Source organism: Felis catus, chromosome A3, assembly GCF_018350175.1.
Source record: "Felis catus isolate Fca126 chromosome A3, F.catus_Fca126_mat1.0, whole genome shotgun sequence".
Lineage (NCBI taxonomy): Eukaryota > Metazoa > Chordata > Mammalia > Carnivora > Felidae > Felis > Felis catus.
In genome coordinates this window covers 86,338,086-86,362,406 of record NC_058370.1, presented here as the reverse complement: position 1 = coordinate 86,362,406, position 24,321 = coordinate 86,338,086, and the positions used below count along the sequence as shown (strand labels likewise).

Genomic DNA, 24,321 nt, shown 5'->3' with positions numbered 1-24,321 from the left:
ACCCTGGGTTGAGTTGGAAATGTGTGAATTGAAGCCCGAGTTGAGAATGAACTGGGGCCTTCAAGCTCTTAAACACTTGTTACTCGAGAGAATGTGTAAGAAAGGACTTTTAATCCTGTGCTATGTGTAACATATGTAATACATGTAGCATATGGAAGGTAAAACTTACCAGAAATGTGAATGGGAAGTAGGTAATCGAGAGAGAAGAAACTATGTATTCTCTATCAAATTCAGAACTCTAAAAATTAGGCAAAAACTACAGCAAGCCAAGAAAAAAAAAACAACCCCGGAATTTGACCAAACTTAATAAATGACTTTAACTCAATTTATTGCAACATCACTATGTCCGTGCAGGTCTGGTTTCCCTGGTATCTTGAGGAGAACATTTTGGGTAAAAGCCATACCCGATGATGCTCAGCCATAAATCTCATGCTTGAAAATGATAAAGTTCTTGATTCCAGTTAATTTTTTTTCTTTCTCTTATATTATTCATGCTCCTGTCCTTTTGGAAATTGGAATGTAGAATGCAATGTGGCAAATGTGAAGAAGTGGGAAAAGCTATTGGAAAATGATCTGATGTCAATTTATTGTTCTCTTCGGAGTAGAGCCATCCTTTCCCCGGTGCTTGAGCCTGGATCTTCTGCCTCAGGCGGCGGACGAGAAGGCGGCTGTCACTGCTGCATTCCTAGTGGCCTCTCTTGTTAGGTGGATCAGGGATCCCCACTCGGGGATCCCCACATGGGTCAGATGTGTTTGGACGTGGAGAATGGGTGGGCTGGGTCCCCCAGAAGCCTATTCAGGTGAGGCCCTGTGGATCAGACAGGATGACTTTGAGCTTAGCTGCCGGAGAAGAGCCAGGTGCCCCCACGTGGGCCAGCCCTTGGATGTGTGGCTGGGTTCTTTGGAAGGCAGGGGCGTCTTCTGCTAAAAATGTCAACAAGACGATAAGACAGTGAGCACAGCAGCCTGGTTTGGGGTGCGTTAATTGAGAAGAACACAATGGAAAATAGGGGATTCTCCCCAGATTCACCACACATCCCCAAGTGGCCTGATTTTCGGGCAGAGTATAGAGGTGTTGGGGGAGCTCTGTGGGTGGACACCACCACAGAGAGAGGTTGCGCCGCACAGTCAAGCAGTGGCTTTGTTCAAGGGCCTCATGGAAGTACACCTCTTACTCAGGAACAGTACCTTGGAGGCCAAAGCCCTCTGTGAGCAGGTGGGAGAAAAACCCAGAGCAAATGTGGGTTACTGCTGGCCGTATGTTAAGGTTATTTCATTGGCCCAGCAGGCCTGTGGGGCCCAAGGAAACTTGGGTTGCATAAAAAAGGAAAAGCATACTGTAGTTGGCAAACAAAATGTGTCTTTGTGTGTGAGAGTGTGTGTGTGTGTGAGAAATGAGCTTTCATTTAGAAGCTTTGGCAGTGGTTTCAGCCAGTTCCCCAGCACTTTTAAAATGATATTTTCTGAGCCTGGAAACCAAGCAGGCAGATCATGGAATTTTGGCTGGAGATGTTTTTAAAAAAATGTAGGCTAGCAGTGAAAAAGGAGGCGGGATTTTGGTGGGGAGGCCTTTATGGGCTGCAGAGCAAACCAAGCAGGGTTACCATGGTGGTGCTTCTACTGTTTATATAAACAAAGGTTTTTCCTGACAAACATACTTCATGTTTAATAATCCTCAATCCACAGGGGCCTCTGCTCTTTGTGTGTAGCTAGTTCATGCCATTTGGACTTGGGTAGAATTTCATTATTGTGTGTGTGTGTGTGTGTGTGGTTTTTTTTTTTCCAGGCACCCAATACACTTCAAAATTAAGTGTGGAGTTCCGATATCTGAAGTGCAAGGGTGGGAGGGGTTTAGTGATTGGAAGAGAGACTAACCTGCCAGATGAAAGCATAAAACTAGACCTTTTGTGATCTAAAGTCTATTGGATCAGCCTACACCGACAATTCAGAAGCACAGACTTGTACTCCAACTACCTAATTTTTCTGTCGCTCTTAAGAGCACTGGGGTCCTCCCAATCAATCACGCTTCATACTGCCATTGCCTGAGATGTCGCCCTCTTGTTGGCCCATATCCAATCATTTGTGAAGTCTCTGCAAGCTCTCATATCGCAAGAGGACTCGTTTGGTTAGGAGTAAAGAAAAATCCTACTCTCTTGCACTGAAGCACAAAAGTGGATTTACTGGAGCATGTCACTGGAAAGGCAGGATGGATCTAGTGGGCTTCAGGAACTGCTGGATCCAGCTTGCATGCTCCTATCTGGAGAGGGTCCCAGATTCTGGCACATCTGATATCGTTTGCTCCCCACAGTCTCCAGAAAGACAGTCCTAGAAACTTAAGGCCTGAGAAAGGAAACTTATAGAGTGCTTTCAGGCATCCTTTTTCCAAGGAACATGGAGTGATCAGGAATCTCCACAAGCTTGGGTAAAGCTGTTTGTATTTTTCTCCCTCCTGAATATCTGGACACATCTCTAGATCTGTGTAGAGGCGCAGCAGCCTGTGGGGGGGCTCTTCAGTTGTTGCCTCATCACTGCCTTCTGGGGTCTCCAAGACCAGCAGGGAGCACTGAGGGGCCATGTCCAACTATGGGCACCAGACTTCCCTACTGATGCCCTTCCACCATTTCCCTGATGAATAAACTGGTTCTATTCCGAGGGTGGCAAAGTGCACGATGTATATATGCATGGCACCAGGATTCCAGTGATCGAGATGAAACCTGACTGTGTCCCCTGGGTATCCTCAGGAGCAGCTAATCTGGGGTCCATCCATTAGCTTTATTTCTTCAACTTCAGGGTCCCTTACAACTATAGGACCTCAGTGTCTACCACCACCCCAAATGACACAGGCATTTCTGAAAGTTCTCAGGAGTTTTACTCATGTGTTTGGGGACAAATCCATCCATGTCTTCCGCCAGATCTGGGTTGGATGTCTGCCACACCTATTGCGCCCTCTCCTCAGGGCCACGCCTGGCTTCATGAGCACCTCCCTGGTCACCCCACCGTTCCAGATCCTCGATGTACTACAGGGCTCAGCGTCTGGGGTGGGTGGGGCTGAAACAACACCATGATGTCCACTCTGTCATCTTTTGCTCTACTGTCTCCTTTTCAAGTTCCTTCTCCAGGTATCTCCATTTCCCTCTCCCCATAGGAACACCACAGGCCCTACTATTCCAGGCTTCTGTCCTCACTACCTGCCATTTTAACAGGTGACCAGCCAGGCACAGAAAGACCTCCAGAATCACAAAGTCGGTTGGTGACCACTAGGGCTGGTAATCCAGATGTCCTCATTCTCTGCTTTTCCCCTCCATAACCAATTAGCACTTTCTCAGTAAAAAATAGTATTCGAGAGCACTGCTGGTTTAAAATATTAAAAATTTAAAAAAGGTACCTTGCCAATATAGCAAGGGTTTTAGTTTTGGTATTCTAATTTGAGACCCACGGGAGGCAGTGGAATAATACTGACTGGCTAATTGCGTGAGGGTCCTAAGGGAAGTCACTTAAGGTGAGAGGGAAAGGACAACTTTTGAGTAAGGCTGAGTTCAGGGGGCACAGAGCACCAGAGCTTTATCCCTGAGGGCCTCCGCCAGCGGCCAGGTTGAAGGTCAGAGCTGAGTATTGGGAATAGAGGGAGACCAATGGACACAGAAAGGGTCAGCTTATGTCACAAGGTGGCCCAGACTCCCTGGGGTATGTTGAACTAATTGTTGGAACCTGTCGCGGTCTACAGTATCCACAATTCTGCAGGTGGGGTTGAACCAGAAAAAAAGCTATTTTGTGTTGTTATTGTGCCCCTCTTGTACCCCCGCGCCCCAGGAAGGTGTGACTGGCTGGAAGCACTGGCTTGCTCAGGAGGACAAAATAAACCTGGGGGAAACCCGAGTGGTGCCCAGGAAGAAGACAGTCGCCATGACGGCCAGGGGCCACCAGGGGGCACTGCCTCCCCAAGCCTGTCTCAGCGCAAGCGGGCAAAGTACCGCGGAGTCGGGACGAAGGAGACAAACGCAGTCACCAGGCAAGGCCCTTTCTCCGTCTTCTTGTCCTTTTCTTCCCTGCGGGGCGCACCGCGCCGGCCGTAAGGGGGCGCGGAACCTCAGGGCCGCCTTGGGGAGCCGCGCGCGCTGCGGGCCTGGCCGGGGCGCCCTCCGAGCCCTCGCGGCCCCTACCTCCCCCAGCTCCCTGCACTCACGCACCGTGGCCTCCCTCCGATCCTCCCGGGAAACTGGGGAGCGACCGCCAGGCGTCAGGCACTTCTTAGGCCCCGCGGGCGCCGGCCGTCCCGGATTTCGGTTCTGGAGGGGAGGGGCAGAGGTCGTTCCCGACTGTCCCGCGCTGCCGCCGCCTCCACCTGTGTCTGGAGCCCCGGACGCACCCGGTCGACCGGATGGTGCTTCGGTCAGCCCAGACCTGCCTCTGGGAGGAAGGCTGACCGGGCCTCCCGCCGGGCCACATCTGTCTCCGGCACCCCCGGGTGTGGCCGGGATAACGGGGACTGTGACCCGAGCGACAGAAGCTGCAGGGGCGCGCAGTGACCACAAGGGGGCGTGTGGAGACTCCAAAAGGGCAATGGTCGCTGGTACCAGAGTGGTTCTTTGAGGCCCCAGTCGGCCACAGTGACCGGGCAAGCACGGTATCGCTTTGGACCAGCTCCTTCCCCGCTGCTCGCTCGGAAAATCCCCAAGAGTGCTCTGAACACAAGAGATAAATATTCCCCTGTAAAATGAGGCCATCCTGCCTCCCACCCAGGGTCAGGGCAGGGGTAAACGAGCTGGTGTCAGGGCACCGGCCCCTAGACTGAAAACTTTCTCTCTGCCCTTTTAGATTTCTGTGGTTTCTTGCTGCCCCCTTGACTGGATGCAGCAAATGGCTGTTGCCTGGGACAGCTGGGCCTGGAGTCCTGGCTTCCTGCCGAAAAGGGAGCAGCGGAGAATTGGGCTCTGGCTTCCGGCTGGGCTGGTGGATGACCCCTCAGGTGCGTGCCTTAAATTAGGTGCTGCGTTTACACACAAAAGGCCCCCTACGTTGGGCCAAGCCCCAGGCCCTCTCTCTTTCCTACTTGTTGGTGGCTAAAGCCCGTGTCGTACCCACCATTTTAGATCCTCAGGAAGCTGACATCCCCTAGCCATAAGTATGAGCGTTTGCCATTTGATTGCAAATTGCAGTTTTCTGGTGGTTTATAGCTCAGGTTTTGAAAGCAAGAAAGTGAATCTGCCTGTAAATAGCTTGCTCAAAATTGTTCTCTCCTGCCTGTTTTCTCTTTGGCTCCTACTCCTTTGGCACAAGGAACACAGCAAGGCTGGGCTGATTTTTCAGTCCACAGCTACAGGGGGGACAAGAAAAGAATGTTGGTGTCCCCAAGGTCAGTGTGTTGTCTGTCTCAGGTCCTGGGCTGTGGTGTGACCAGAGCACCTTTGTCTTGTCAACTGAAAGAGAAAGAAAAAAAAGGCAAAACTGAAAAAGAACAAAGGCCTTTATTTTGGGTCTCAGAATTGCAGTTTGGGGAGCAGAGAGTCTGGAGTAACCAGAAAAGTGCTCATGGGCGGAAAGCAAGGATTTTTTTTTTTTTTTAAGAGAAAGAAGGAAGGAGCAATGACATGATTTCGATAAAGAAGAGAAGAAAAAACCCCTTCTAATTTGGTGCTGACTGGTTAAGCCACTTCTGATTACTGTTATTGATTATTTTATTATCGGTGCTATCAAATGAAACTATCCCTGGTATTAATTAACATTACCTACCTCACATGACCCAAATGCCAGTTGCTCTGTTGAAATTTTTTTTTAATGTTTATTTATCTTGAGAGAGAGAGAGCACGCGAGCAGGGGAGGGGCAGAGAGAGACAGGGAGACAGAGAATCTGAAGGAAGCTCCAGGCCCTGAGTTGTCAGCACAGAGCCCGATGCGGGGCTCAAACTCATGAGTAGTGAGATCATGACCTGAGCTGAAATCGAGAGTCGGATGCTTAACTGACATCCAAGCGTCTGACTGTGTTGAAATGTTATGAGCAACTGCTTGTAAAGCTATTGCCGCTTCTGGGCCAGTTCAAGAGTTCATTAGCTGGAAAAGAAAACGGAGCTTCAAAATGGAGTCTCCTATGCCCAGAAATTTTATACAATTCCACAGTCTCTGGCTGTACCTAAAACGAGGGCCCAAAGTGAATCTGCCTTGGTTTAGAAATTGGATCTGGTTATTCAAAACAATTCTGAATTACTAGATGTGGAGGTAGCCTTGGGACCCTGGGTCTTACTTAACGCCTGCTTCTTCCTCGGTGAGCAACGGTCCTGGTGGAGAGAAGGGCAGATGTGCAGCCTCTGAGGCGGCCAGCTCCTATGCTCATCTTTATGGTTGGCTTGGAGGAGTTGGCTTGGCCAAGGTCCGGCTGAGAGGTGATCTGAAAGGGCCTGGGCTAGAAGATGTGGGCAGGGAGTGCCGGCCACACCCAACAGTAGATACAAATGGGTTGGCCATGCCTTGGTCTTGACCAAAATGCCCGACCGGCTTGCCACTGTTTGACCGGTATGTGTGACTCATAGCAGTTTCCCCGCTAGTGTAAAACCACGTTTCAGTCAACTTCACCGCCCACTGTCCATGCAGGGCCCTCGCCTCCATCCCCGCAGCATGGCTGGCCTCTCCTGAGCTTCACTCAGCGTGCTGTCGTGTTAAGAGTGGTCCTGGTGGTCCTGGCTCTGCCTCCACACCTTGTCAGTATGAGGCTGCCCTGGCCTGGGAAATGGGACACTGCTCTCTTTCCTGCTATTCCCTGCAGGTGGGAAGCTTTTCTGTTCATGCCCAGCAATGTGGCTGAGATCAGGCTGACATATTGAATAGGGCTGTACTGGAGGCCCGGACAAATGGAGGGCAGTGAGATGCAGCGCGTCCTGTGTATCCCTCCACGAGAAATGGTGGCTCTTTAGGGCCACCAGACTGTCCTTGGGAGCATGGGCCTCCGTGCAGAGTTGTGACGGTCGTCCTCTTTCTTCCAAAGAGGGGGCCCTCTCTGCCTTTGCTGCACCCAGGCCTTCAAGCAGGAGATAGAGTGGAGACTTGAATTCACCTTTGGGACAGACCTTACTCTGTCCTCAGGCCCAGTGAGGAAAGGAAATGCCGTTTTACTGCAGCTTGGGACTCAGATCCTCTCATTTCCTGTGCGGGGATCTGCTTTCCCAGGACAGAGAGGTTGCTCATCCAGTTCTGGAGAGGGCCAGCAGCCCCCGGCACAGTGGCCCTGCAGGATGGGCACCGCAGGGCCATAGCTCACCGAGCCTCGTGGCCGTATCTGTGTATGGAGGACGTCAAGAGCACAGCCCCTCAGCATCAGGTGAAGCTCACGTTTGCCCAGAACATCCACATTCAGGTTCCTGGTGGCTGCCCACTTCCCCTTGGGATCACATATGGGCCTTGGCCGCACACAAGGTGGTTTTTTCAGAAGAAGGCAAATCGGCCTCGGGGGTGGATTTCAGTACCGACTCCTCCTTTGGACACAAACTGCCTGGAGCCTTGGGGTGTAGCTTATCCGGAGCTTAAAGCTTCCAGGCTCAGATCCTGGCTGGAGCACCCCATGTGGTGCTGTGCTCCTGTCTGTCCCCGCTTCCCCACACCAGCTATTTGAAAGCTCTCCATTCCCTTCAACCTCCTACTGTATCACCTGCTCTCTGTTCTTGGCCGCTGCCCTAATTTTGGAAGAAAACAGAACCACCCCCCTCAGCTTCCATCTGCGTAACTACACAGGTAGGAGTAGTGGCTCCCAGCCTCTGCCCCCTTTCTCCTGTCATCCTGGAGGAGGTCTGCTGCCCCAACAAACCTGGCTCCCCCATATTCAGACTGATGGCTGTGGAAGGCAGCCTTTAAAAAGTCTCTGGTTCTGTCTTGCCCTCTCTTGGTCCTTCACTTGCTTGCTATCCTAGAAGCTGGCTGCCATGTTGTGAGCTGCCCAATGGAGAGGCTCACAAAGCAAGAACAGATTTCCTCAGTCCAACAGCCTGAGAGGAACTGAGTCCTGCCACGAGCCATGTGAGTCAGCCTGGAAGTGAACCCTCCCTCAGTCAAGCCTTCGGATGAGACTACAGTCCCAGCAGATACCTTGATTGAAATACTGAGCCCGAGGGCCCAGTGAAGCCCATCCAGATTCCCAGCTCACAGGAATTATCAAATAATAAGTGTCTATTACTATAAACTGCTAAATTTTGGAGTAATTTATATATAACTATAGATAATGCACAGGCTTGTCAGATTTTCAGCCCTGAACATTTTGAAAAAAATTTGGGATGCACATAAGGTTGCCACTTTTTATTTTTCAAAATATGTCTTGAAAAATAACAACAAAGTTTTACTTTTCTTAATATTTTTTATTACAAAAGGAGCACTTTTTCACTTTAATTATTTTTTTTTTATCACAGTGTTATTTACATACAATTCATTCACTTAAAAAATTAACCGACTAAGCCACCAGGCACCCCAGTTTTTTTAAAAATAAATATAATACAGTACTGTAAATGAAGTTTCTCATGATTTTCTTAACATTTTTCTCCAGCTTTATTATAAGAATACAGTATATAATACATACACAAAATATGTGTTACTTGATTGTTTACATTATCAGTAAGGCTTCTGGACATCAGTAGGCTATTAGTAGTTAAGTTTTAAGGGAGTAAACATTATATGTAGATTTTTTGTGTGTGCAGGGGGTCGGCACCCCACTCCCCAGTGTTGTTCAAGGGTCAGCTATATATGTACAATATAATAGTAATACATCTTTTTAAAAAATATTTATTTTGAGAGAGAGAGAGTGTTCACAAGCAGGGGAGGGGCAGAGAGGGAGGGAGAAAGAGAATCTCAAGTGGGGCTTGATCCCACAAACCACAAGATCATGACCAGAGCCAAAATCAAGAGTCAGATGCTCAACCGAGTCACCCAGGCGCCCCAGAATAAATCTTGAAAAGGAATGAAATTCTGATCATGCTACAACATGAATGAACCTTAAGACGTTATGTTAAGTGAAATTAAGACACAAAGGATAAATATTACATGAGTCCACTTATGTGAAGATCCTAGAATAGGCAAATTCGTACAGACAGAAGGTAGAATAGGACTGAGTAGTTATTAAGGGCAAGGGAGAGGGAGGGGTGGTGAGTTATTATTTCATGGGCACAGAGCTTCAGTTTTGCAAGCTGAAAAGAGTTCTGCAGATGGATGTGGTGATGATTGCAAAACAGTGTGGATATGCTTAATGCTATTGAATTGTCCTCTTAAAAATGGTTAAAATGGTAAATTTCATGTTGTGTATATATTACCACAATAAAAAAAAGTCCTTTTCTCCAGTTTTGAGCTCCCATGACTTCAAGACCCGTTTCTTCAGGTGCTGGGTGTTTTTTAATTTGGAGATCTCACCTCCAAAATCTGCTCAGAACTGAACTCCTGAGGTCCCATGCTGGGCTCTAAGTTTTAGCCCTGTGGGAACACACTCGTAAGTTTAGTCACTAACCTGCAAAGCCAGGACAGAAGGGACTGGAGCTCCCTGCCTCCTCCATGACCCTTGGCTCCTTCAGGCCAGCCCAGATGACTTCCCCTCCAACAGACAGACATTCAAACAAGCACACAAACAGCATCTTCCTCTTTACTTTCTGGTGAGTTCCTCCTTGGAGCCCTTGGTGTCTTTCCCCAATTTGATCTTCAGAGACGACCATCCTGTCCATGTCGCCAGGTTTGGGACAAGCCAGCTGGGCTCTCCTTTGGCACTCGGCACTCCCTTTTTCCAGAATGCTGCCTGTCACAGAATGTCAGAGAGGGGGAAAGCCTTGTCAAGCCTCCAAGAGTTCTGGCACACCCTGTCCTCAGGACCAGGGGCTTACCTGGGATGTGATGGGTCAGCTGGCACCTGTCTTGGTCAGCTCTCATGCCCACACCTGCTGTTAGACGTATTGAATATAGCCCACCTGAGTCTGCAGGTACCTGTTCTCTGGAAACAGGTGGTTCTCTGCCTCCTATGAGAAGGAAGATTTTCTCCAAAGGGATGTGCAGCGTCTGCCTAGATGTGAAAGAGTCAGCATACGTCAGCATAATGTAAAGCTCCCAGCTTCCCCCATCCTTTTCTACACACGTAAGTTAATTCTCAAGTTGGACAGTCTGAAAACTGTGCACTAACTTTACTGGGAGACACGCTAATTAACAGTGAGTTTGGGGGAAAAGATTTAGCTTCAGGGGACATTTCTAGTTGTATGTGATTGTATCAGCTCAGGCACACATATGATCTCGTTAATAACCACCGAAGACCTGATTGGAGAGTGGATTTGTTATCTGTTGCTGTGTAACAACTGACCCCCAAATTTAGTGGCGAAAAACAAGACCCACAGTTTTTGTGGGTCAAGAATGGCTCGAATGGGTCCTCAGGCTCAGGGCCCCACAAGCTTCAGTCAAGGTCTCAGCTGGGGCCAGAGGCACCTCTGGGCTCAGTTGGGCAGGATCTTTTTCCAAGTGCACTCCGTGGTGGTTGGCAGGATTTAGCTCATTGATCAGCCAGAGGCCACCAGAAGGTCCTTGCCACGTGGGTCTCTCTGAGGGGCAGCGCATAGTGCAGCAGCTGGCTTCGTCAGGGCGAGCAAGCTAGAGGAGCCAGAGAAAGTGTGAGCAAGACAAAATACAATCTCAGAAGTGACATCTCATCACTTTCCCACTATTTTCTCCTAATTAGAAGTATGAGGGGTGCCTGGGTGGCTCAGTCGGTTAAACGTCTGACTTCAACTCAGGTCATGATCTCGTGGTTCGTGGGTTCGAGCCCCGCATCGGGCCTGACATTGACAGTGCTGAGCCTGCTTGGGATTCTCTCTCTCTGCCCCTCCCCCACTCGTGCTTTCTCTCTCAAAATAACTAAACACAAACTTTAAAACGAAACAAAGCAAACAACAAAAAAGAAGTATGAAAATGTGGTCCAGCCTACGTTTGAGGGGAGGGGCTACAGCAGAGCACCAATTCCAGGCGGTGGGGGTCATGGGGAGCCATTTTAGAAGCTGCCCACCACAGAGCTCAGGGTATTTCATCTTGCAGGGAACTTCGATGGATCAGTGAAGCCAATGAAAGACGAGGCGGATAAATAAGCTGACAAATCTTTGAATAGCTCTCCCCGGTTCTCTGCAGCTATCTCTCCCACTAGCGTCAATTTGTGTTTTTAAGCACAGATGGTGTCGTTGCATACAGGTTGGAAGGACAAGGTTTCCTCCTTGGACTTTTAAGAAGTAGAGCACGCTTGTTCCCAAGCTGACTTTCCTCTCCTTGTCTGACTCGCTCCCCGTGGTTTGGCTATGCTCTGTGGTTTGTTTGCATGGCTGGGCAGGAAGATGGCTCAACCCGCCTAGGCTTCTAGGCAGCATAGAGCCCTGGCAGGGCTGATTTCAAAGTGAATCATCAGTCAAAATAAGCCATAGCCAATGTAATGAGCAGAAACCCATGTCTTTGCTACAGATGCACCACGACAGACCGTTCTCTGTGCCTTTGCACGAGCTCTTCCCCATCTGAAATGTCCTTTCCACCTTGTCCATCCATCCTTCTAGGTGTTCCTTCATGAACCTTCCTGATATTCCCTGTCCACATAGCTTCTCCCATCTCTTCTCAAAGTTCTAGAGCAGCTCACGTCCATGCCCCCAGTTTAGCTCCTGGTTACGTCCTGCCTTGTGATGTTCTTTATTTTCTGAGTGGGCCTCGTGCCCTGCCTCCAATGAGATGTCAGCTTCCCCACGGCAAGAACTGCTGTCCGGTTCCTTCAGACCCGCACTGGTACCCCACCCAGGGTGGAGCTCAGGGACATTTGAGGGCAGAGGTCCTGTCAGGTCTCATATGTTGAGCCTCCCCAAGCTCCTTGCACTGCACCTGTCCGCCGCAGGCTTTCCCTGAACTAATGTAAATTTGATGTGTCTGTGACATCTGCAGGGGTGGCACCTGTTACTGAGGAGGGTGAGGGACAGGACTGTTTTCTCCCTCAGACAGCAGTGCTGTGGGCAGAACTCGTTTCCATTCCACACTGCTCCCTTCACACATCCTTGACCACAGGGTCCCTGTGATGCGGGCACTTGTGGGGCATCTCGGTCAGACTTGCTGTCCTGAGGGCCTGGGGGTGCGCTGCCCTCGTGGCGATGCCCAGTCTGGAGAAATCTCTCCGACTGGGAAAGGAAATCTGGATCTTTATTTCTGGGCAAGCAAATCCCGCCTCCCCCAACATTCCTGCCTTTTGGAAAGGGTGGTTGTTTTTCTGCTTTGAAGGAAGCGGAGGGAAATGTGTGTAAGAGCTGCAGGGAGGTGGGGCCTAGGGGTTGGGCCAAGGCAGTCTGGGTGCAGTGGTGCAGGCATAAGAGTTGGCCTCTTGCAAGTTTCATTCCGTGGATTCTGTCCCCAGCTCTGCACTTCCAACTCAAGGGATAAGACCTAATGTGTCCTAGTGTCTAGTCCTGTTCCCTGGGGACAGGAGGCTGTGTGCTCCTTCTGGTGGAACCCTGGTCTCCTGGGACTGTGATTGGTTGTGGGGGGTGGGCTGAGCTGGGGAGCAGTGTTCCTCAAGTTCTCCCGGGACCAGCACTTAATAACCAGCCTTTACTGGGCACCCACTGTGCTCCCTGCTTTGGGATGGTGGACTGGAAACACGCAGTCAGAGATGGTGGGTCCTTGCTCTGGTGGTGTTATGCCCAGAATTCGTGATCCCCCCAAACCGCCAGGGAGCCGAGTCCGATGTAAAAGCAAAAGAACCTTTATTCGAGCTAGCTCCAGCTCAATCCCCTACCTGCACCAAAGCAGCGGTGAGATACGGGGGGGGGGGGGGGGGGGGGGGGGTTGGGCAGCGAGTCTCAAAAGGACAAAGGTTTTATTGGGGCCTAGGGGCAGTTGGTGAGGTAATGGCTGTGGCCTCAGCCGATTGGCTGGGGAAGGGTCCGAGTCCTGCTAGGCAGGTGAGCAGGAGGTTACTCAAGGGGAGGAGGCGTGGTCAAGGTGAAGAACACAGAACAAGATGGAGTCGGGCTGGTGTAGGCCCGCCCTTTCAGCGGAAGCCTCACAGTCTAAGGATAGAAGGACAGTGTGACATCAAGAGTGTCGCATCTCTTGCTAAGGGTGCTCAGGGCCTCGAGGGGCCACTCTGGTGGGAGGCAGCAGGGAAAGCCAGAGGAGGCCATGCTTAAGTTGAGTCTTGACAAGTAGGAGTTAGCTCCCTGGAGCCAAAGATTTTCAATAGAGAAAACGTAATGTGTGTGAAAGCCCAGAGGCCTGACACCGCACAGCACATTTGGGGATGTAGAGGGGGTTCGGCCTGGCTCTAGGGTAAGGACTTCAAGCAGGAATGAAAATTCAGTCTTGTATTCTGGAATGATCACTGTGTCCGCTGTGGAAGGAGGGCTGGAGGGTTGGGATAGCAGTGGGTAGGCCAGTAGATGCTCTGTAATGGACCCTGTGAGTGAATCTGGAGAGCAGGAGGCTATGGGGGAGACATCAGGGGAAAGGGGCCAGAGTTCCTGTGGCTGTTTTGTGTGTACACACATGTACACGTGCATGTATGAGCGCGAGTACACATGTGTGAGTGCATGTGCCTGCACACACGCATGCACATGCATGTGGGTTGTGCATGCCTGAAGTGCATGCTTGTGCATGTATGTGAGCGTGTGTGGGAACTGTGGGAGGGTATGATAGCGGGGCTGGGGAGCCTACATTTAGTCACCCTTGTATTGTATTCTTCCTTTTACATTTGAGTAAACTGAGGCTTTGATATGTTTTTTTAAAAGATATGTTTAATAATTTTTTTAAGTTTATGTATTTATTTTGAGAGAGACAGAGACAGTGCAAGTGGAGGGGCAGAGAGAGAGGGAGACAGAGAATCCTAAGCAGGCTATGCACCATCAGCTTTGAGCCTGATGTGGGGCTCGAATTCACAAAACCATGAGATCATGACCTGAGCCTTAAGGGCTGAGCCACCCAGGCGCCCCAGAGGCTTTGATATGTTAAATAACTTCCTTTCTTCATTCAGTGAATATTTGATCATCTTCCATGTGGAGGGCATATTTTACACGTTTAGCCACTTTTATAAGTGGAAACATTATAAAGGAGCTACTATAATCTCCTCATAGATGAGGAAACTGAGGCTCAGAGATAAAAATCCTGATAAAATTGAGTAGAGTGTCCTGTATTCTACAGGGTGTCCCGTGACAAACGTCAGCTGGGGCTTTTTCAGACAGATGGGCTTCTCATTTTGGAAATCCCAAATCGTCTCTTTCTCTCTTTCTCTCTCTCTCTCTTTTCATTTTCTTTCTTCTTTCTCTTTCTTTCTCTTTCTTTCTTTCTTTCTTTCTTTCTTTCTTTCTTTCTTTCTTTCTTTCTTTCCTCCCTCCCTCCCTCCCTCCCTCCCTCCCTCCCTCCCTCCCTCCCTCCCTCCTTTCTTTCTTTCTTTCTTTCTTTCTTTCTTTCTTTCTTTCTTTCTTTCTTTCTTTCTTTCTTTCACAAAAGGGTAATCTGGGTGCCTTTCAGAGTGCTCCAAGGATATAGGCAGGCAGGAGGCTGGTGGGAAGGAGACTTTGGAGAATGTATTTGCTAGGCTCTCGCCCTCCATCACAGGCCTCTGCTCCTGCCAGTAACCCCCTCCACAGCTGCTCACTCTGGTAGGTCTCTGTAACTGGTCCCAGTATACTGCACCATTCCTTGTGACTGAAGAGATTACTGGTGGAGGAGTGCACTGGTTTGAGAAAAGCAACCAAGCTTGTGTATCCTCCATGTCCCTTTTGGACCATAACCAATATAGAGGGGAGGGTCCGCAGGGTCAGATGTTGCAAGAGGAAGTGAAGAGCTCTCCTGGTTTCCCCAGAGCCATTTCCCAAATACGACGGGCATAGTGAGTTGAGGGTTGAATGAGACTTGGGGAAACATAGACTAACTACTCCTTCAGAAAGTTCAGCTCTGAGGAGACTGAGGGAAACTGTGCAGTCAGCAGAAGGAATCCTGGAGTTGAGGAAGGGGAATGTAGAGTTGGAGACCCCGGAGCACGCTTACAGGCAGACAGGAAGGTGCTGTCAGAGAGGGAGAGATGGAAGATGGATGGAGGGCCCCAGGGGTCCAAGACCTCAGGATCAATGCACAATGTGGAAGATTCAGACTTGTAAAGGAGGAGGCGTGTTTCTTCAGACAAGGAGGAAAGGATGGATGAGTGAGGAAACAGGGACTTTGTGCAGGGGCAAGGAGCATGGATGCACCTCTTCTTGGGTGCTTTGAGTTTTTAATGACGAGGAAGCGGATCTCCACCTTAAAGTGATGCGATAGGGGTGGGGAAGAAGTTTAGTAAAAGCTGTTAGGGGGGAAACCAGAAACGTTTGAAGGAAAATGAACCGAGAAGTAGCAGCCAGGGGGACTTTTCTGTGTTCTGTGATCCCTCCCTGATCTCTTCACCATGTAGGCACCCTTTATGCATTTGCCCATTCTCTCTTCTCTCATGGAGAGAACACGTCTGCCACAGCGTTCCACAGTGGATGCACTGTCCTTGTGAGGGCTCTTGCCTTTGTGGGGTAATGACTTGTCTTTCAGATTTCTCCTCCTTTCCCCCTCAGTTCCAACATGGTGGAGCACACGAGTCCCCCAGCAGTTTGCTTGCTGGCTGACCTTAGGCTGCAGCTCCCCTTCTCAGATCTGTCGGCATCTGTCTGCATCTTGCATTTGGCTTAGCTCACCATGGCAGAACTCTGGCGGGTCTGGAATTCCAGATCCAGTGGCTGCCTTCATCTGAGTTGTGGGCTTCTCTTTTATTATTATTATTTTTTAATTTTATTTTTTAAAATTTACATCCAAATTAGCATATAGTGAAGCAATGATTTTAGGAGTAGATTCCTTAATGCCTCTTACCCATTTAGCCCATCCTCCCTCCCACACCCCCTCCAGTAACCCTCTGTTTGTTCTCCATATTTAAGAGTCTCTTATGTTTTGTCCCCTTCCCTGTTTTTATATTATTTTTGTTTCCCTTCCCTTATGTTCATCTATTTTGTCTCTTAAAGTCCTCATATGAGTGAAGTCATATGATACTTGTCTTTCTCTGACTAATTTTGCTTAGCATAATACCCTCCAGTTCCATCCATGTAGTTGCAAATGGCAAGACTTCATTCTTTTTGACTGTGTGCGCCTCTCTTTTAAAAGGAAGAATCTTGGGGCGCCTGGGTGGCTCAGTCGGTTGAGCGTCTGACTTCGCTCAGGTCACGATCTCATGGTCCGTGAGTTCGAGCCCCGCATCAGGCTCTGTGCTGACAGCTCAGAGCCTGGAGCCTGCTTCAGATTCTGTGTCTCCCTCTCTCTCTGGCCCTCCCCCGTTCATGCTCTGTCTCTCTCTGTCTCAAAAATAAATAAATGTTAAAAAAAATTAAAAATAAATAAAAGGAAGAATCTGGTTGGCTCAGCCGAGCCAGTGGGTTGGTTTCTCCTGAGCCAGGTGTCCACTCATGTTTCAGTCAGCTCTGGCCCACCTGTCAAGTGTTACAAACATGGGCCCACGGACTCACCCTTCAGCAGAAATTGTGGATGGTGTATGAGCAAGTTTATATAAGAGGCTCCTAAGGAGATTAACACCCTCAAAAGAGTTCAGTGCATGAGGCTTTGGATTGATGTGAATATAATTGTTTCAGGAAAATTCCTTTCGTTATTTCTCTAGGATGCTGAAATCTCCCTCAGCAATTAGCTGATGGCTCCATGAAGATACTTCACCATGAGGTGGAACTCACTAAGAAAAAGTAAGTGAGTTTTCTCATCATTCCTATTTTCTCTGTGACTCCAGCAGATAGATCTGACTGGTGGAGAAGTTGGTAGAAATTAAGCCTGTGAATGTTCACCACCAATGTCTGCCCAGAGCTGCAGTTCCCTGAGGCAGAGAAAGCTCATGATTACAGGCCTGTCTGAGCCTCATAGTTCAGGGAAGAGATTCCAACCTACTTTTTCTGGCATAGCGGTGAGGTTTGGAAAGAGGTTGGGATTTGGAGTTGGAGTGTCTCATCTGATTCATCATACTGCACCATATAATTTCAGGAGAATTTTTATCTCACTGAGATGATAATTTTCAAGAGACAGCATCTCTAGAAGGATAATACATTGGGTTAAATTCCCACTAAGGTGTGGATGACTGATTACTCAAACTTTCCCTTGGAGCCAGCTCTGACTCTAAGGAGGGTGTTGAGCTTTGAAGAACAGGACTGGAGGAAATACCATGAGAGGAAGACGTCAGTAAGGCTAAAGGCCAGAAGTTCTGTTAAGGAGATTTCTTCACATTTAGTCTCCAGCTGATTACTCTCAAGCCTGGGTGCATAGGTGTGGTGCTCACTGGGCTTTAAACATTCATGTCCCTTGGAAGCAAGCCATCACTGGGAATGTTGGTAAGGGGGTTGTCTCCGTAATGGACTTTAAAAGCTGGGCTCTGTTTTTCATGACTCTCCTTTCCTGAGATACTTGCTGACTTTCATCTTGACTTCCACAACAATCCTGTTTGAAAGAGATCATTTTGAACACTGTCAGAGTACTTTGCTGTGACCCGTTAGCCTGTTGACCCATGAACGTATGTGTTCCCTCCATGAAGAGCCAAGCTCCCTGGTTTATTGCTATTTTTGTTTACAAAATAAAAACAAAAGGGCACCTGGGTGGCTTAGTCAGTTAAGCATTCCACTCTTGGTTTTGACTCAGGTCATGATTTCACGGTTTGTGTGTTCAAGCCCTGCATTGGGCTCTGTGCTTTCAGTGTAGAGCCTGCTTGGGATTCTCTGTCTCCCTCTCTCTCTGCCCCTCCCCGACTCGCATGCACGCACACACTCTCTCTCAAAAATAAATAAACTTAAAAAAAAAAAAGAAACAACTTGGGGAGCCTCCTTCCTAAAGCAACAATAATGACAACAACAAAGAGACCCATTGGGTCTGTTTCTCAAGATGACAGTCCTTCATCAAGTCTCAGATGCTACACGCATTTCTTTTGTAAAGGATTCCTGACTTTATATCTCTCCAAGGACTTTGTAAGGATGATCTCACCCTCTGAAATTGGCAGAGAAGAAGCATTCCGATTTCGTTCCAGCACAAGAACAGAAAGGTGGTTGTTAAGCAGAAATTGTCCAGTCAGTAATCAGACAAGCCCTGACCCTTCTTCCCCAAAAGATTCTGGTCAAATTCCGGAGATACTCTTACAGGTAGGATTTACCCTAGACCCCAGAGGCATCTGCTTCTGGTCTAAGAGGTTTTGAGGTCTGGTTGGTTTCTGGGCCTCTGTGAAGGAAAGGGGGACTCAGGAGAGGGCTAATGTGGACTCCTTCCTACTATGTAGAAAAATGGGGTAAAACAAAAACCAAATTAGTTCAGCTGCTGGAAGTGAAGAAGGAATAGAAAAACATAGCCGGAAGTGGTGAGTGATGCTACAGCAAGCCAGGGATGTGAGTGTGTCTGCCTCTGCTCTTATTAGGCTGGGGTAGGGCCCATGCAGAGATGAGAGTTAAGGCCTTGGGCCAGTGCCATTTGGAGGCCTGAACAAGAAAGCAAAAAGGTGGGGCAGTTGCAGGGCCGAACTCTCCATGAAAGGAGGACTAGAAAAAAAAAATCTAGCCATTGAATCAGGAAGAAGCCAGGAAAGTTTGCCTCTGGTTGGGTTCTGAGTAGAAAAAAATAAAAGCCTTTTGAGAAAAAAAATGAAATCCCGTGATTGTGCTTTGAGAGGTTCTGGAGACTGAGTGTATACTGTTCATGAGTTGTAGCATCCTAAATTAAGAGATGCACATAAAAATTGGTCCCGGTTATATTGCTGCTGGGTCACATGCAGAAGCAGATAGAAAATCATGCTGTCATAGGAAATTTCCATTGAAAAATCAAGCTCAGTTGAAGATGAGCTTTCGGTAAAAAATTACAAAAGAGCTGTCGGAAGATCCACTACAAGAACTTGCAGGCGCAACGAACCGGAGGACCAGCAACCCCGAACTTGAAATCATAGAATCTGAAAGGGACCATGGATACAGGGCTGTTTCAGTAGTTATACAGATAAAAGGGAAAAATAGAAGCCACAGTGGAAGTATTAACACTAATGGGAAAGATTGGAAGTAACACTGATAATAAAACATATTAACGTTCATGTTCAGATTTGAAAATAAGTAGACTTAAGCTGAGGAAAACAGGTTGCCACTAACCAACAAAACAATAAAACACAAAAGGTTCAGCATCCTTTGAACTGTGTCCCTCTCCCCCCCCCACAAAAAAACAAAACCAAAAAGTACCAAAAAAGTCCAAAAGCCAGAACTTGGAAAGAGAAAATGGGAGGCATACATTCTTGTCCTGGCATATTTCAACCCACTGGGGCTTAGCATGGTCTGTATACTCTTGGAAAATATGCTAGCTAGCGTTAGGATTATCATGAGGATAAGAATGTAGACACTAAGCCTGGTTGCCTAGGACACCAAAATAATCTTTCTATTATAAAGACATGATACTGGAAATGCTGGGCCAACAGGTTTCCTATGAGCAGCCCCAAAAGAGCGTAGAGTAGGAGAGAATGAATGGGGAATCTGAATGGAGTCATGAGATGGAAAAAAAGTTATTTGTTTATTTATTTTCATTGATATATATTTTTAGTGTGTTGTTTTTAAAAATTGTATAATTGTTCAATTCAAGCTTATATGGTAGAGAATGTGGGTACATGCCTGATAGTCAGCCACCATCAGTGTAATGAATCAGTGTTAGCTTTACCTCCCCTACCAGCTCATGTTCCACTATAGTGTTGCTAGAGACAGTAGAGTCCACTCTCTTGTTAGTACCCTGAGCTTGGTTGGGATTATTTTGGTTGTAGGACAAAGAAGAAAGTGGGAAAGGAGAAAAAAACTGTTATTATTTGAGATTATATGATGGCCAACATGGAACATCCATGAGAACTTATAGGCAAAATGTTAGAAACAATGAGAGCTGAAAAAGATCACTGGGAACAAGATTGATACACAAAATCATTGGTAACAAAATTTAGAAAATTTAATTAAAAATATTATTTATAATAACAGCAGCAACAACAAAAAAAACTATGAGCTCTTAGAAATAAATATAATAAAAGAGTGTAAAACTGTTGTGGAAAAATCAAAACTATTTATTGAAAGATTATAAAACAAGACCTAAGGAGTTAGAGACAAAATTCCATATTCATGGACAGAAAGACTTGGTAGCATAAAAGATGTCAATTTTTTTGTCCAAATTAAATAAGTTAATTTAGTTCCAAACAAATTCCCAGGAGAGTTTGTCACAGAGCTTGACAAAATAGATCCAAAAATTCAAACAAAAGAAGGAAGGCCAAAAATATCCAAAAAATCTTAAGTCATGATGATGATAAGAGACTTATTCTACCGAATTAAAAAAAATTATACGAAGCTATGTGGTGATTTAAACAGTGGGATATTGGCATAAGGATAGAGAAATCTACCAATGGAACAGAATGGAGAGTGTAGGAACAGACTCATGTATATCAGGGATTTGGCTTATGTGAGGTAACATTACAAAGCAGCAGGTAAAGAATGGGCTATTTAATAAATTGTCTTGGACAATTAACTATGAAAAAAGATGAAATAGGATTCCTACCTCACCATACATACACACTTCTTCTTCTTCTTCTTTTTTAAATGTAATTTATTGTTGCACTGGCTAACATAACAGGGTATAAAGTGTGCTCTTGGTTTTTGGGGTAGATTCCCATGGTTCATCGCTTACAGCACCCAGTGTTTCTCCCAACAACTGCCCTCCTCAATGCCCATCACCCATTTTCCACTCCCCCCTATCAACCCTGTTTGTTCTTTGTATTTAAGAGTCTCTTTTGGTTTGCCTCCCTCCCTCTCTGTTTGTAACTACTTTTCCCCCTTCCCTTCTCCCATGGTCTTCTGTTAAGCTTCTCAAGATCCATATATGAGTGAAAACATTTGATATTTGTCCTTCTCTGACTGATTATTTCACTCAGCATAATACCTTCCAGTTCCATCCATGTTGCTGCAAATGGCATGATTTCATTCTTTCTCATTACCAAGTAGTATTCTATTTTATATATAAACCACGTCTTCTTTATCTATTCATCAGTTGATGGACATTTAGGCTCTTTCCATAATTTGGCTATTGTTGAAAGCACTGCTATAAACATTGGGGTCCATGTGCCTCTATGCATCAGCACTCCTGTATCCCTTGGGTAAATTCCTAGTAGTGCTACTGCTGGGTTATAGGGTAGTTCTATTTTTAATTTTTTGAGGAACCTCCACATTGTTTTCCAGAGGTGCTGCACCAGTTTGCATTCCCACCAACAGTGCAGGAGGGTTCCCGTTTCTCCACATCTTCACCAGCACCTGGTTTCCTGAGTTGTTCATTTTAGCCACTCTGACCGGTGTGAGGTGGTATCTCAGTGTGGTTTAGATTCATATTTCCCTGATGATGAGTGACGTTGAGCATCTTTTTGGACACATACACACTTCTAGCTGGATTAAAATATAAATGTAGGATGTAAAATTTAAGATTTTAATAAGAAAATATAGAAAAATATCTTTATAACTTCAGGGTATGCAAAATGCAAAATTAAACAAGACAAAATAGGCAAAAAAGTTAAAGAAAAAACTTTCATGAAAATGAGAGAAGTTTGCAATATCTACAGCTAATAAATAATTAGTGTGCAGAAATACAAAAAGTCTTGAAAATTAGTAATAAGAAAACAGGCAACAAAATTGGAAATTTATAGAAAGGAAAATTGAATGGATGCTGATGATAAGAAAAGAATCTTACTTTGTCAGTTGATGAGGTGATTGAAAAATAAAATAATTTCACAATATCATCAGATTGACAAAAATGCAAAGTCTGGTAACACTAAGTGGTGGTTAGGATGGGGAGAAATAGAAACTCTTTAATAGTGGCAATATAAATTCATACACCAATTTCTAGGAAAATTTTACAGTATCTATTATAGTTAAAGAGATGCAAGCCTTTGACTTAAGCATTTTCATTCCCACTTATGTATTCTAGACAAACGTTGGTGTTTATGTGTAAGAGAGTTCACCACAGGACATTTTGGAATAGAGAAAATAGAAAATCAATCTAATCATCCATAAATAGAATAAAGTTTTGAGAAGTGCCTTTTTGGCTTGGTTGATAGGGCACAGGACTCTCACTCTTGGGGTTGTGAGTTCAAGCCCCAGTGTTGGGCATAGAGCTTATTTAGGTAAAAATGAATGAACTAGATCTATGTCAAGACAGTTTTAACTCTCAAAGAATATTAGAAGTGAGAAAATAACCTGTAAGATGATATTATAGTTACATCCTATTATTTTTTCAAACTGTTGATTATGACTCACCTATAAGTTGTGAAATCAGTTTAGTGGGTCACTGCCAGCATTACAAAATAAAGTTAGAATAGAAAGAAAATATCTGAATGTGTTAGAAGTAGTTAAACAGTAAGTATTTCCATGACAGTGTTGTTTTATATTACATCCACATGCACACATACAGGTATATATGGATACATATACATGTGTGTACATGTGTGTGTTTACCAAAATGCAAAACACATTTTTTACAATGAATATGGTAGAGAAGTCCAAAAGCCACCGTTTTTTATACATTAAAAATGTGAGAAGGCACCTGAGTGGCTCAGTCCATTAAGCATCCCACTCTTGATTTTGGCTCAGGTCATAATCTCATGGTTCATGAGATTGAGCCCCATGTTGGGCTCTGTGCTGACATTGCAGAGCCTGCTTGGGATATTCTCTCTCTCTCTCTCTCTCTCTCTCTCTCTCTCTCTCTCTCTTTCTCTCTCTCTCTCCATCCCCCTCTCATACATGCATTCTCTCTCTCTCAAAAAAAGTGTGAAACAATATTATAAGTTTACAGATTCCACAATATTCATGGGAGTGATAAATACCAGTGTTGGGATAGTGGTTATCACTGGAGTGAGAGGGAAGAAGAAGTCATGGGGTCTGGGTGTGAAGATTTTGCTCCATCTGTGTTGTTGCAAAATGCAAGATTTCCTTCTTTCTTATTCTTTACTGAATAATATTCCATGGATATATGTACCACATCTTTTTTTTATCCATTTGTTTGTAGATGGGCACTTAGGTTGTTTCCATGTTTTGGCTATTGTGAATAATGCTGCAGTGAACACGGAGTGGAGATATTTCTTTGATATTATGATTTCATTTTTTTTTTAGATATATACCCAGCATTAGGATTGCTGGACCGTATGGTAGTCCTATTTTTAATTCTTTGAGGAACCTCCATATTGTTTTCCATTGTGGCTCTACCAATTTATAGTGTCACCAATAGTGCACAAGAGTTCCCTTTACTCCACATCCTGGACAACATATGTTGCCTCTGCCTTTTTGATGATAGCCATTCTAACAGGTGTGAGGTGCTATCTCATTGTGGTTTTGATTTGCATTTCCCTGATGATTAGTGATGTTGAGTATCTTTTCATGTACCTCTTGGTCATTTGGATGTCTTCTTTGAAAACAATGTCTATTCATTTCCTCTGTCCACTTTTGAATTGAATTGTTAGTTTGCTAGGAGTTGTATGAATTCCTTATGTATTTTGGATGTTAGCTCCTTGTCAGATATATAATTTTCAATCTGCAGTATAGTTTTCTTCCATTCTGTATGTTGCTTTTTCATTTTGTTGATTGTGTCTTTTGCTGTGCAGGTGTGTTTTATAATGTAGGTCCATTTATTTATTTTTGCTTTTGTTGCTTGTGCTTTTGATGTCATAGCCAAAAGAGTGTTGCTAAGACCAATATCCAGGAGCTTTTCCCTATGTTTTCTTCTAGAAGTTTTATGATTTCAGGTATTATGTTGAAGTCTTTAATCCATTTGAGTTAATTTTTTGTGAGTGGTACAAGATAAGAGTCTAATCTCATTTTTCTGCATATGATTATTCAGTTTTTCCAGCACCATTCATTGAAGAGACTATTCTTTCCCCATTGAGTATTCTTGACTCCCCTGTCAAATATTAGCTGACTGTATATGTTAGGGTTTATTTCTGGGGTTGCAATTCTGTTCCATTGGTCTGTGTGTCTATTTTTAGGCCAAAACCTTACTCTTTTGATTCCTATAGCTTTGCAATATAGTTTTGAAATCAGGCCGTGTGATGCCTCCAGCTTTGTTATTCTTTCTCAAGGTTGCTTTTGCTATTCATGGTCTTTTGTGGCTCCATTTGAATTTTAGGATTGTATTTTCTCTTTCTGTGAAAGATGCCATTGGAATTTTGATAGGGATTGCATTGAATCTACAGATGGCTTTGGGTAGTATAGACATTTTAACAATATTAATTCTTCTGATCCATGAACATAGAATACCTTTTTATGCATTGGT

General features: G+C 45.8%; 2 protein-coding genes and 1 long non-coding RNA gene across 6 annotated transcripts in view; 1 reads left to right on the top strand and 2 right to left on the bottom strand.

The window, feature by feature from the left end:
* Nucleotides 1-311: 311 nt before the first annotated feature.
* Nucleotides 312-4,803, bottom strand: LOC102900641 (collagen alpha-1(I) chain-like). 4 transcript variants are annotated; one of them, XM_045054317.1, is made up of 2 exons: nucleotides 4,188-4,795; nucleotides 312-921 (listed from the first exon to the last, which is right to left on the bottom strand). In XM_045054317.1, exons 1-2 carry the CDS (start codon nucleotides 4,722-4,724, stop codon nucleotides 793-795), a joined length of 666 nt encoding a protein of 221 aa, XP_044910252.1. In that variant the 5' UTR covers nucleotides 4,725-4,795; the 3' UTR covers nucleotides 312-792. The 4 variants fall into 4 exon arrangements, with proteins under 4 accessions (XP_044910252.1, XP_023107955.2, XP_044910254.1 ...); XM_023252187.2 differs by having other exon boundaries at nucleotides 312-924; nucleotides 4,188-4,794; XM_045054319.1 differs by having other exon boundaries at nucleotides 312-808; nucleotides 4,188-4,794.
* A 14-nt stretch (nucleotides 4,804-4,817) lies between these two features.
* The window catches only part of LOC123384494, a 35,052-nt gene continuing 15,548 nt past the window's right edge, over nucleotides 4,818-24,321 (top strand). Inside the window, exons 1-2 of the long non-coding RNA XR_006595649.1 lie at nucleotides 4,818-4,966; nucleotides 16,643-16,721. This is a non-coding gene — a long non-coding RNA (uncharacterized LOC123384494). The remainder of the gene's footprint in view (nucleotides 4,967-16,642; nucleotides 16,722-24,321) is intronic.
* Nucleotides 8,929-24,321, bottom strand: part of ANTXR1 (ANTXR cell adhesion molecule 1) — a 256,503-nt gene continuing 241,110 nt past the window's right edge. The window contains exons 18-19 of the mRNA XM_045054311.1: nucleotides 9,924-10,015; nucleotides 8,929-9,754 (exon numbers count right to left, since the gene is read on the bottom strand). Coding sequence (XP_044910246.1) covers nucleotides 9,661-9,754; nucleotides 9,924-10,015 — 186 coding nt within the window. The 3' untranslated portion in view covers nucleotides 8,929-9,660. The remainder of the gene's footprint in view (nucleotides 9,755-9,923; nucleotides 10,016-24,321) is intronic.